Source organism: Elaeis guineensis, chromosome 5, assembly GCF_000442705.2.
Source record: "Elaeis guineensis isolate ETL-2024a chromosome 5, EG11, whole genome shotgun sequence".
Lineage (NCBI taxonomy): Eukaryota > Viridiplantae > Streptophyta > Magnoliopsida > Arecales > Arecaceae > Elaeis > Elaeis guineensis.
Genome location: NC_025997.2, coordinates 125,818,978 through 125,832,330, shown reverse-complemented (window position 1 = coordinate 125,832,330; position 13,353 = coordinate 125,818,978). Strand labels below are relative to the sequence as shown.

At 39.7% G+C, this 13,353-nt stretch overlaps 2 protein-coding genes across 3 annotated transcripts; both read left to right on the top strand.

The window, feature by feature from the left end:
• Window positions 1-965: 965 nt before the first annotated feature.
• On the top strand, window positions 966-7,290 carry LOC105045900 (protein DETOXIFICATION 44, chloroplastic). Its single transcript, XM_010924337.4, has 13 exons — window positions 966-1,296; window positions 1,392-1,501; window positions 1,693-1,851; window positions 1,942-2,111; window positions 3,018-3,153; window positions 4,580-4,676; window positions 4,812-4,912; window positions 5,368-5,531; window positions 5,642-5,713; window positions 5,842-5,958; window positions 6,045-6,140; window positions 6,226-6,347; window positions 6,423-7,290. The coding sequence occupies exons 1-13, from the start codon at window positions 1,052-1,054 to the stop codon at window positions 6,490-6,492; spliced, it is 1,659 nt and encodes a 552-aa protein (XP_010922639.1). The 5' UTR covers window positions 966-1,051; the 3' UTR covers window positions 6,493-7,290.
• A 1,397-nt stretch (window positions 7,291-8,687) lies between these two features.
• On the top strand, window positions 8,688-13,119 carry LOC105045901 (uncharacterized). 2 transcript variants are annotated; one of them, XM_010924339.3, is made up of 3 exons: window positions 8,691-9,111; window positions 9,897-9,950; window positions 11,859-13,119. In XM_010924339.3, exon 3 carries the CDS (start codon window positions 12,010-12,012, stop codon window positions 12,826-12,828), a length of 819 nt encoding a protein of 272 aa, XP_010922641.1. In that variant the 5' UTR covers window positions 8,691-9,111; window positions 9,897-9,950; window positions 11,859-12,009; the 3' UTR covers window positions 12,829-13,119. The 2 variants fall into 2 exon arrangements, with proteins under 2 accessions (XP_010922640.1, XP_010922641.1); XM_010924338.4 differs by lacking the exon at window positions 9,897-9,950 and having other exon boundaries at window positions 8,688-9,111.
• Window positions 13,120-13,353: the final 234 nt, after the last annotated feature.

Below are 13,353 nucleotides of genomic sequence, written 5' to 3'. Positions count from 1 at the left end.
GACACATGCCTCTAGGAATAACAGGGGCCTCGTCTCTTCCAGACATGATTTGGATGTCAAACACTCCCTCAGGCTCTGATACCAAACTGATGTGCCCGGGCCTAAATAACTATTTTGTGTAGGTAAGAACAAAGGTTGGAGCACAAGAAAAAAAGAAAGAAACCTTTGAAATCTGATTGATAAGAAAATCACCACAATCAGATCACAAAGGGGTAGAATGCCACACTCAAGAAAAGAAGAATGTGAGTGATAAGTTCTAGGGTTTATAACTCGTCACTAACACACAGAGATTAGATAAGAGAATTCAGTAACACTCATTTTCATTCATTGAAATCTGAATTGAATACATAGGTCACCTCCTTTTATATAGATAAGAGAGGGAACATAAGAAAAATTCAGTAAATGAAAAGAAATAATAGAATTTGACTATCATGAAAATGATGATGGCTGTATCTTGCCACTATGAAAATGATGGTGGCTGCATCTTGCTACATAGAAAATGATAGTGGCCGTATCTTGCTACTATGAAAATGATGGTGTTTGGAGATCATGGTGAATTAGGAAGAATAAAACAACTTTGGCTGTATCTTGCTACTATGGAAATGATGGTGGTCGGAGATCATGGTGAATTAGGAAGAACAAAACAACCTTCTAAACTTGGTCCTTTCCCAAGCAATAATTTCTTTCAAATTCTTGTCAAATCTGATTTGCACCACATCATGCTTCTATGCATATGAATAAAATTATTAATTTAGCTCTTGGATCCGTATATGATATGTGATCATCTTTTTCTTCGTGATGGTGCTAATCACCAAGTTTCCTTTCTAAAGCTTTAGCCACCCAATTGGACTCACACCAGATAAGGTGGACCCAATCAAACCAAGCCCAAAGCGCTAGCCCAAGGGAGAGGTAAGAGCACGGGATAGGTAATCCTATCCCAGCAACTTTTTCCAAATTATCTGTGGAGTCCATGGATAGGAGGGACTGATAAGCTTATGGTTCGAGAAGCCGGCAACAAACGGACCGAGATCCTTCCCGTCCCCACGCAGGCATGGCGGGAACCGCTCTCTTCCTCCGCCCCCTCATCACTTCCCTCCACCCAAAAACAGCCACCTTCCCGCCACCCAGACGCAACCCCACCCCTTCTCGTCTCCGCTTCCAAAACCCGCCAAGGTTTGCCGCCTCGGACGAACAAACGCCGACGTCCCACACCGAATCCGGATTCAAGCGTCCAATCCGGAAACCCATCGGTCCATCAGTCCTCTCGTCAATCCCACGTCTTCTTGATAGAATAAGGTAATCCAAGTTTATTCGGAAAAAGATTAAAATTGTAGAATCTTGATACATTTTGATGCTAATGAGTTTTTCTCTGTTACGTTTGAGATTGTTAGGGGGGATCAAATTAGCCTGGAGTTAGTGAGTATAGCGTTGCCGGCGGTATTGGCTCTGGCCGCTGATCCCATTGCATCACTTGTCGACACCGCCTTCGTAGGCCATCTGGGTAAGTAATTTGAATAGTAATGCTTTCACACTCTCCAATACAATTCATTGCAGGTGCTTTGCAATAATAGTGTCAAATATGATAAATTTCTATGGTGGTGGGATGTAAAATAGGGTTTTGTTTTGTTAGCATGTAACAATTCAAGGTTTAGTCTGTGTTAATTGTATTAATTCTCTCCAATTTCTCATCAGGATCTGTTGAGTTGGCAGCAGTGGGCGTCTCGGTTTCAGTGTTCAATCTGGTTTCCAAATTGTTGAACGTACCCTTGCTTAATGTTACTACATCTTTTGTTGCCGAACAGCAGGCACTGGATGGTGGCTTGAAGAGTGATGCAAATAGAGTCGAAACAAGTATATGAATTGAGTTTAGGCCTTTCAATAGTGTTTTCCACCTTTTGCATTGGATGACAAGTATTATAATTGAGGTAAATTTGCTTATAGGGGAGAAAGTTCTGGGGTTGAAATTGAAGGGCAGGGGTGACTCAGGTGGCAGGAAATTTCTTCCAGCAGTATCAACATCATTGGCTTTGGCTGCTGGTATTGGACTTGCAGAAGCGATAGGACTATTCTTGGGCTCGGGGTTCCTAATAAATATCATGGGTATACCTGTTGTATGTCAAAATATGCTCATCATACATGAAATTTTGCTCATTTCTTCAGTTCTTATTATTCAGGTCAACTTAGCTAAGCATGCTTTATCAAAAGAATTATATTTTCAATTTAATTGTTTATTGTTAATGTCACATTGTCCTGCTTCCAATGGTTAATTTAAAGCTAAGGTGGTCAACTGTGTGGTAGGTCCTTTTATGACCTGTTTGATGGTTTCTTGTCAGACTTTTCAACACTCAGAAACATAATGAATGGTGAAGAATGTGTAAGTGGTGTGGTTCCTGGAAATTGCTGATAGAATAATAATTTCAAGAACAATAATAAAAAGACAAAGTTATGAAAATTAAATGAATTAAAGTGTTCCAGGATCGAGGCATGTGAAAACACTTCCTTAAGAATGAAATTCGCCCCCTTGTGTGCGTCTTCTGTGAGATCATCCTCATGGTGCAATGAAACCAGCTTAGCTTGATCCTCCTTACAGGAGCATGATAACATGGGAGGCTTGACCCAATCAACTCTTTTAGTTGCCCAAATGAAAGGTTAGAAAAATTTGAAGGGAGCAGCGAAAAATAAATTGAAAGGAGTGCAAAAAGAAGAAATGTGAGTGGGGCTTTCTTGTTCTCGGACTAAGTAGCACAGGGCCGCAACAGACTTGAAATGAGATGTGCCCAGATGCAAGACTTGGAGCCTTTATATCGGCTTGATCTAGGTAACTGCTGGAGAGACCCATAAAGGTCTTGACAGCTCTTTCATAATAAAGGCCTTAATGGTCTATCAGTGCTGGTGCCTTATAATGGCCCACCGGCATGAGCATGTTATGATCCGTAATGTATATATTATGATGTCCTGAGTTTTATGTATTCTAAAGAGTTTGTTCAGAAGATAACACACGTTTATGATCTATACAGGACTCACCAATGCGCATGCCAGCTGAGCAGTTTCTTACTTTAAGAGCATATGGTGCTCCACCTTTGGTAATAGCACTTGCAGCACAAGGCACATTTCGTGGATTTATGGATACAAAGACACCATTATATGCTGTAGGTAAGTAGTTTTCTAGCATCAGAGATGATTTTTAGAAAGTAAGCCTTGTGAAGGAATGATTCAAAATTGTTCTGCTCATTCTTTTGTATGGGAACATAGCTGAGTACAAGTAATATAAATGGAATGCTTGAAATCCTGAGTTTTTGTTATTGGATTTTTGAATATAGAAGGTTAATATTCATATGAATGGTGCACATAAGAACTCAAGTTGCATATGACAAAATGCTAGGTGAATTCTTTATAGTATTAGAATGATTCATTAATCATTGATGTGTACCTGTTAGTCATTTATGTTTCATGTGGGACTTGGATTATTTTTCCTCTGGTTAACCACTCTTTTAACTGATTATCTACTCTTTAAGTGAATGAAACCATATTTTTTGGAGTGAATGAAACCATATGTATATGGCTAAGGAGCATATTGTTGTGTTGCTATACCTAAACAGAGTCTATGATATTTGCAAACAATTCTTTGCATGTTTATTTTCTTCTCCACATCATGGAAGGTAAATGGCCTAGCTAAAGACCCAGCCTGGCCTGATTGAGATAAGGACAATGACTTATGAACCATCACCAATGGGACAAATACACACCCGTACACTGATAAAGTTGTTTCTGTCAGCATATTACTCTCCCTAAATCACCATCCGTTCACTTTAGTTGCCTAGAGATTCTCATTTTAACCTTCATGTTGCGCTGCATTCTTATGCTATGCCTGATTTGCCAGTTTAGTTACTTGCCAATGGACTTCCTAGGCTAGCCTTCAAACTTGCTGGAAATTATCTATTAGCTTATCTTACCACCTGTACAGACAGCTTAACAGTGTTCATTTCCATGTTTAATTTTAAATTTTATGCAATTGTTCAGTCTGCAGCTTGAGACTTTGCAAGGCAGGTGCAGAGGCTAGATTGCCTTGCAAACTTTGCCGGTTGTATTCTAGAATCAACCCCGTGGCCCATTCTTGTTCATGAGTTCTCATACTTTTGTTGCAGGTCTACCTTTCTCGGGCTCTCCATTTCCAATCCAACTATAGTCCTTATGTTATTGCTTGTATTTTGTAGAACTGTCTGATGTTGTGCATACCATGAAGTATCACATATACAGAAGCTCCTATGTGAAATGTCTTGCATATAGGGAGTTAATTCAACTTGATTAGAATGGCAAGGCTGTACATCTGATTCTTTCCCATTCTTATTTTTCTCTTCTTTCTTTCTTCTTCTTTCATCTTCATCTTTTTAATTTTCATCAAAAATATGGACACCTAGGATAATTTGAATTTTATATGATTGGATTATTATATTAATTACTTATCAGCTTCATGTCATGACAGGAAGGGTTGTTGCTTGATGTATGTCTGTGAGATTGTCTGTGATAGACTTCTTATGTGCTGTAAATGTGCATAATGCAATGATATCTTAAAATGCAGGAGCTGGCAACTTACTGAATGCTATACTGGATCCCATATTGATATTTGCCTTTGGTCTAGGCGTGGGTGGTGCTGCAATAGCTACTGTTATTTCTGAGTATGTCTACCACCATTGTAGGAATAGTGTGAAAGCAACGTATTTTCAATACTTTGATGCTTCATTACAATAAAAGCTTTTCCTTCTGCCTTAGTTGTTAATAACTAATTTTCTTGATCTCATCCATCTTACTAGGTACTTGATAGCTTTTATTCTTCTTTGGAAGCTCAATGCAAAAGTAGTGCTTCTATCTCCAGATATTCTCGGGGGCGGATTTATTCGTTATTTGAAATCTGGTAGGTTATAATATTTGTTTGTAAAATTTTTAACCGAGTACCTCAATAAATCCTGAATAACTCTGCATGCTTGCATTGATGGCAAAGATGGCTTGACACATTAATGTGCGGACAAATCTTATTTGTGCAAATTATATAGATGGAAAAATCTCAGATTTAAACAAATGGTGTCCTTAGGAGCAGTGAGACCCTAAGAAAATAAAAGGAACATGCTTTTGATGGATGTACATGCAAATCCACAGAAAAATCTTATAGCTAACATGTTCATTGAATAACTTCAGTTTTCAAAAAGATGCTTATGATAGCTGTGACATAGTGATAAGCATGCACCAGCAAAATCTATGTTGATCCCCAGTTTTACTTTGTTGCATGAGCATGCACATCCACATTCTGCACTATCCTTGTTTGTTGAATTGATTATGGATAGTTGTTTCAGTAATTCTATACTGATGCAGGTGGTCTCTTAATAAGCAGAACCATTGCAGTGCTCTTAACTATGACACTAGCAACATCCTTGGCTGTCAGGGAAGGGCCAATTCCTATGGCTGGTCACCAGATTTGCTTGCAAGTATGGTTGGCAGTATCCCTGCTTAACGATGCTCTAGCGCTTGCTGGTCAGGTTCGTTATTTCATTACTTATGAACAGTTTTGCATCATTACATCTTGATAATCACATTACCTTAATGTCTGGGTAAGTTTGACTGCTATAACTGTACAGTTCTTTCACAGGCTTTACTTGCAAGTGAGTTCACCCAGAGGAATTATGTACAAGCCCGTGTTATAATATACAAGGTTCTACAGGTTAGTAACATGCCTTAAGTCAATTCCACCATTGTGTCATTTATATACAATTTATATTAAACTAGGTTGACCCTTTGCTTTCCTTTGACATGCTGTTGGTCTTCTTGATACTGCTGAATTTCAATCAGATTGGGGCCACAACCGGAATAGCACTGGCTATCATATTGTTCTTTGGGTTTGGGTATGTTTCGCATTTATTTACCACTGATTCAGATGTTCTGGACGTTGCTAGATCTGGAGTCTTGGTAAGGTTGATATTGCATGTTATTTATCATGTTTTATATGAAACTGGTATTTGAATCGCCATTCTCAAGAATAAGAGTATTTGCAGTTTGTCACTGTATCGCAGCCGGTCAATGCCCTTGCTTTTGTAATTGATGGGCTCTATTATGGCGTCTCAGACTTTGCATATGCTGCATACTCAATGGTATGGATCTCTATTTGGCTAAATTCTTCATATTGCAATATGCTTTCTCAAAGCTTATAACTAGTTATATTATTACTTTGCACAGGTGTTGGTGGGATTGGTCTCATCAGTATTTCTGTTGATTGCTGCTCATATGTTTGGTCTCGCTGGAGTCTGGACAGGGTTGTTTCTTTTCATGAGCTTGCGAGCAGCTGCTGGATTTTGGAGGTCGAAATTAATTCCCAGTTTAAGAAATTGAAGTATTATTTTTATGGTTTACACTATTAATATTTGCCATTCCAGGTTAGGAACCAAATCTGGACCATGGAAAATGGTTTGGTCTGAGATGGAGACTGGAGTAATGGAAAAATGATGGTTATGAAAGAAATTGCACAAGAGCTTATTTTTTGCGGGATCATTAGCTGCCCTCATGAGTTTTAACAGCAGTTTGTTGTGTCGAGTTTAGAAACAAAGTGGATTCATTGGTAACAAAGTTAAATAAGTGAAAGAAATCCATGGGGATGCAAAGGGTAAACAAGTGAGGATTACCAACAGGTAAATCAATGAACAATTTTTGTGCTTGGGGATTTGAAGTACAATAGGGAACATAGCTGCAAGGTAGGATGCATATATTTGGTAGTCACATATTCACCGATACTAATGAACGGCAAAGCATGGGAGTGTACTGATTCTAGCTGAATTTGGCGAGCATCCTTTGCAAAGATCAGTTACACTAAATGTATTGCAGGAATGCTTCTTCCATTGGCCAGCCATTCATTGCATTACTTGTGAAGCAAAATAGAGTTTAGATGCTATCAAAGGTTTTTTTATGGTATGTCCATATAAATTAGTTTTGTGCATCAGATCCTGAAGGTGAATGTGATTTGGTTGAACTTGCTCGTGGGATAACCTAAACCCACAGCATAGTTTCAGTGGAGATATAATGCAGGAGAGTCTGAAGACGAACTAATGTCTAACCTAATATCTTGTCCATGCTTTATCTGCTGAAAAAAGACAAACACATTGCAGGTGTAGCATGCCTTTTATTCTATACTACTGTTCTGTTTAAAGATTTTCTTTATCTGATAGCGATTTTTTGACCTCAAGTCTTGTAGGTAATGAATAGGCTTGTTCAAATGTTCATCAGAATAGAAAGCTATTTTTGTATAAATAGTTTGTTTAATCATCATGGTGTTAAAATTGTTAGTTTGAACATCCGGCAAGATACAGACACCAGTGCAACTACAATTATGATGAGTTTTTTAATATTTAAATATGTTAAGGCTTCAGATATCTCAGTATTTTGTGCAAGCATGCATTTTGCCGGGACATGAGCTGCATGGTTGAGTGGAGCTGATATTTCATTAGAGCTGCTAAGAAAAAAAAAAAAAAAAACGAAACGATCAGATTGAGGATCTCCATCAGCTGTCCATTCTAAATCTAGTGCTGGTCTGAATGGTATTATTTATTCTTAACGTCCAAGATCTCTCCCTTCTTCTCCGGCAATCCGCAACCTAAGTATCGGCCCCTTGATGTCAAAATACTCTTTCCTTAGGATCCTATATCTTCACTATTGCCCACAACAAATGCCAAACGACTCGAAAAAAAGGAGTAGGTTCTTTCTCCTCTCCACCTGCTGGGAAGGATGGAGAAGAGCTTCTGGAAGTAGAAATTGCATCCTACAAAAGTTGAGGGGCGATAATCGGAAACGAGCTGCATGATCAATGAGATCTATGGAAATAAGAAACCTGTTTGGCATGGTGCACAACGGACGCAGTGCCACTCGGTGTAGGGTGTAATTTTTCTTGGGAGAGATGGGGAGCCTCTCTCTGTCCTCGGAAATTGGATTTTTGAATCTCAAAGCAGTATTATCCCATCTGATGGTTATGAATGAGTGGGATCATCCAGTGCTCCTCTAGGTATATGCCGTAGCAATATCTTTTGTTTAATGTATAATGTTGCGTCGTTTTTTGTTTAGATGGAAGACACAAAATTGGATCTAATTCTATGTTAGATTGGGTTAAGCTTTGGCTTGGTTCCCCACATGACTCAGTTACCTATCCACTCACCAGTCACCCGTGTCTGGATCCGGGCCTGTGAAAAGATACAGAACCAGAGGTGGCTTCGGGATGAGGGACGGACAAGCTCCCCCCCGCCCCCCCCTAAATAGGTAAATGTCGGTACTTTGACCTGCCCAACGTCATGATAGTACATCAACATGGGAATGGATCGGTTGGATCATGGTCATGATACGTATGAATTCTAACAGTTGATGATATTCTTTTTATTCTAGCAAGTTAGATCATCGCACAGTTGAGTCACTAAAATCCGTACTGGGTGCGTGCATGACTGAATTTAGGTATGGGTCATGTCCAAAAAAAACAAAGGTGGCGGATTGGTCAAGTTGGGCCCGACTCATGGAATGGCTGGTTTAAAGAGTTCCAATATCTCAGGTTTCCATCATGGTGGCGGTGGTGGGGGTTCATGTGCCGCTTGGGCCTTCGGAAGGCCGGACATGGGACAATGGCAGCGAGGAAATTTTATTAGTTTTTACTGCGTAATTCAGTAATTTAACATGCGCACGCAATAGAAACACAAAGCTTCGTGGCTAAGGAAACGGTAATAAAGAGAGAGGGCGCTCTGGGCGCTGTTGTCACGTCGGGAAGCTTCGATCGCCACGTGTTAAAAGCAACGGCTGGCGTAGGGCCACGGAAAGGCCACGGTCAGAGCCACGTTATCAAGAAGGTCTTGGAGTTATCCAGAAAGAGACGTATATAAAGTCGCAAGACCTCGCCAAACGGCGCTTTCCTTCGGCACCAAGTAAAAGAAAGGAGGGTGGAAGAGAGAGAGAGTCAAAGAGCGGAGAACGGACAACTAGTGAGAGAGAAATAATCCCACCAGAGGAAAGATCAGAGAAGATAAGAGAGATCGAACGGGCTTCCAAATTCTTCTTTTCTGGCGGAGTTGTTCGCCGTATGTCGGAGAAAGAAAGGTGAGAAAACTTTGATCAATCTTTGATTCTGTTCCGTTTTCCAAACTATATTTCTTGCGATCAATCTTGGGGGTTTTGGCTATCATTTTGTTGGTGTTTTCGTCTGTATTTTTGGCTTCTTGAAGATCAGTGGCTTCGGTTTTCCATGAAACTTGTTCGATCACTAGTTGTGCATCCATGTGATGGATCACTGTATAATTGTTTGAGGGAAAATATTGGATTTGTGGCAGAAATCCATAAAGGGGGGAAAAAAATAAATTTGCTTATCATGAAACAAGTGGAGAGAGGTTCTCATAGTTTTGGATTTTGATCAGCGGAGTGGAACGGAACGTTCTTATAGATAGTCATCAAGTTCAGATGAAATTCCACGGTCAGTATTTTGTGTTTTTGAAGAGGAGAGAAAAAAACAAAGGAAAAGAAATTGTAGAGGTGGATGAGGGGTTTCACTTTGAACTATTGAGATTGGTTATAGTTTCACTTTGAACTATTGAGATTAGTTATAGTCAACTCTTGCTCGAAATGTTTCATTTGGGAGTAGAGGAAATGGGGGAGAAGGATCTTAGTGATTAAAATTTAAAATGAATTTGGTAGAATGGGCTAGGCTAGGTCATAAAATGTGAAAAAGTAAAGGGTGGTAATAAGTTTAATGTTTTGTGTACTTTGTTTGTTTCTTGCAATTCTATGTATATTAATCATCAGTGTATTCTTTTCGCTACTGTTCTCTGTTTATGGATCACTTGCTCTTCTGATTTTATTCCATGTGCTTGTGATTTGTGCGGAACTAGATTTGGGAGAGAAGGAATGGCATCGTGGGTGACTTGATTGCATCATGCCACTAGGTATGGATTTTAAAAAAACCCAGTTCTTTTATCTCCATATCAGCAGCATCTACTCAAAAAAAAATAAAAAAAAAAAACTCCATGACAGCAGCATTTTGTTGAAATATCGTTTTGTCATTGATCATTAGAGGCCGAACATCAAACAGCTTAGATTAAAAAATTCATGCATACAACCATTACATAGAACTTTGTCTACTATAAGTAAGAATTTAATTTTTGAAAAAATTCATTCCTTTGTCTTTATAGCAGCAGAACTTTCGTTGGACTGTGCTTTATCAGTGACATAAATACCAACGTAGGTTGCTTTAGGGGAACTGAACATCAGTACCAGCTCCAACACTTTCTGGTATTAAAGGTGAGTTTGTTTTGTTGGAGCATTGAAGGCTTTCCATTGTTCAGAGTAGAGAGTCAAATGTCATACCTTTCTTCCAACACTTATCGAAATAGTTGTGAGTCTTTGTTTTTTATTGGATGCATTGGAAGCATCAGGGCTTCAAGAACATGTGTTACAACGGGATGTGACTAAAACAAATGTATATTTTCGCATGAAATTAAGACTGATATCTCCATATTCTATCAACCAACCTTAGTTTGTTGACACCCCTATCTACTTTGAAGAGGTTTAGGGTTCATACTTTGGTGGTGGCAAGCCCACTATTTCTTAGGAAGAGTAGTATCTCCATATCCTAGGGTTGCCTTTGGGGGTAAGACTACAAAAACTCTGCCTGTGATCGATAGATTGCATGCTTTTTCTTCAGAGGAGAAGTTCTTAGGCACACATATAAGCTTAGTTGTAGACATACCTCCAAGGCCAACCTTGTTCAATAAATCAGTTGGAGGTCTTGTGCTCTTTTTCTTATTCGAAGAAAAAGAAAACCCTCATGGGTTTAGATATGGAGACCAGCACCAATTTACCAAGATCAGGAAAAGGGTATATTACAGGCCTTAAGTTCTGGATCTAGGGATGCAGGAAGTGAGGGAATGAGGGAAAAAGAGTAAGTTTGAAGCTCTAAGAAGCCCCTTGGTCTTGGATAGTTTTGTCTCTCTAAGCCCAGAAACCCAAGAAGGTAAAGAACCAGCACACAAGCTTCCGACGTTTTTCTGTTGTATGCTTAGTATTGTTGAAGAATTTATTGATCCTAAACTGGCATAATCCATGCTAGAACAGCTTTCTCCCAGATGACCAACAACTTTGAAGGAGGGAAGGCTGATGGTGATACCTAGAAAGGCAAATATGCAACTCCATGATATCCCAGGTTCATGACATATAAGGGTTCAGGATGGTTTAATCTTGGATGTGACGAAGTCTATACTTGTATTGTTCCCATGTACATTTCTCTCGAATAAATTGGCCATAGTTACAACCCTATTTTGTAAGAAGAGCCAAGAGGCAATTTTGATTTTGAGCAGCATATTAATCTCCCAGATAATATGGAAGTCTTGAGATTAAGAAAAGGCTGCTCTGATTCATGATCTGCATTTTAGATTGGATATGTACTTCGAAAGTGATCATGTAACCAAATATGTATATGATCTTATATACAATCAGGTTATATTGGAAATCGTTCCATTTAGCTAAAATATTCACTTTGTAATCTTTGATATAGGTAGTTTGTCTCAACTATTCTACAGAAAGTCTGTTTCTAACATCTCTTTGGATATTTGTGCTTCCAGGGGTTAAGGGATTGTAGCGAGGCTAGCTATTTTTTCGTTGATTGTGGAAGCTGAATGACGTTTATTTGATATTTTCAGAGATTTATTTGTTTTATTTTATTTGTTGAATTTGCCAATTCACTTTTCCATGTTATCTGATGCTGACTGCTGTGCCTACTTTTCCACTGTTCTTGTACCAGATGATCCTTTTGTCTCCTGCTTAACAGTTTGTCTGTCCACTTGCTTTGCTTCCAGGAAGAAAAGGCTGCGAAATCGGCATGATGGCTCCCATCCCGTAGCGGAGATACTTGCCAAGTGGAGAGAGCAAAACAGGCAACCGGACTGTTCCAATGATGTTGAGAAATATGTCCGGAGAGTGCCTGCGAAGGGTTCTAGGAAAGGATGCATGCGAGGAAAAGGAGGCCCAGAAAATTCGCACTGCAATTACCGTGGCGTGAGGCAGCGAACTTGGGGCAAGTGGGTTGCAGAGATCCGAGAGCCCAACCGGGGCAGTCGTCTGTGGCTTGGAACCTTTAACACTGCGTTGGACGCTGCTATGGCCTACGATGAAGCTGCGAGGGCTATGTATGGACCCTGTGCCCGCCTCAATCTCCCTCAATGTGACATTGCAGCTAAAGATACAACCTTGGGAGATGCAGAATCCTATGAATCGACAACAACCACGTCACAGCTTTCCAATGCCTCCGGTCTTGAGGAGTCAGGAATTAAGGCTCCAAAACTAGAAGCAGGAGATAAAAGAAGAAGTATTAACCCTCCTCAATCAACTGCAGAACCTGTTATGAGTATGGTCAAGACTGAGGCAGATGAGGAGCTTTTTAAGCATTTTGATTCCTTGCAGGATCTACACCAGGACATTGTAGGCATTGAAGATATACTGGGGAATATGGACTTGTATCCATCGAGTAGCACCACCATCACTCAGAATATGAAGAGCGAGAAAGACCAGGTTGGAGGGGTGGATACAAATACCATCGGGCTTAATGGCACTCCATCAGCTCTCTCATTCAGAACTCAGAGTCCAGATGTGAAGAGCCCGGGAACCTGGTGTACTATGGGGCAGACACCGGCTGACATGGATGATGATAACTGTGATTTTATCAAACAAATGAGTCAAGATATGGAATTCGGGTTTACCAATGACCAGGGCATTCCCGAGCTGGAATTTCCCGACCCTAGGTTGTTCCCAGAATCACATGGGTTTTAGAGTTGGGGAGATTTAGCTATGCAATTGGTCATTTGCGTTCATACTAAGAAAAGGTTATTTGTGGTAATTGATAGAAATAAGCTGGTCCTCCCTAGTTTTTTCAAGAATGGGAACTTGGCTGCCATGTCCTTTCAGTGTAATAGGGTTATACCTTTCTTTTGGCATTTTTGATTTTTGGCATACAGTGGAGTGAAAACTTTCCAAGCATGGAGGTTTGGAATAATGCAAGTGAAATAGACTACCGTACAGTGTACTCTAAATAAAGCTTCAAGTGGATTATACATTTAAAGATTTGAGGTGGTATTAATGAAGTTATTCATAGGGTTCATGCTTTTAATTTTCTTGTTAAAGATTTGTGGCGTCCCTTACCAGAAAGTTTGCTGTTGGCGGGAAGGGGGAGAGGTCTTTTTTGTGTGCGCGTGTGTGAAGTAACAAACGAAAAAAGGAAAATTTTTTGTGCAGTTGGCGGCGTAGCAAATTCGATGGGAAGTATATTGTTTTATCTAATTGATCCACGTAGTCAAT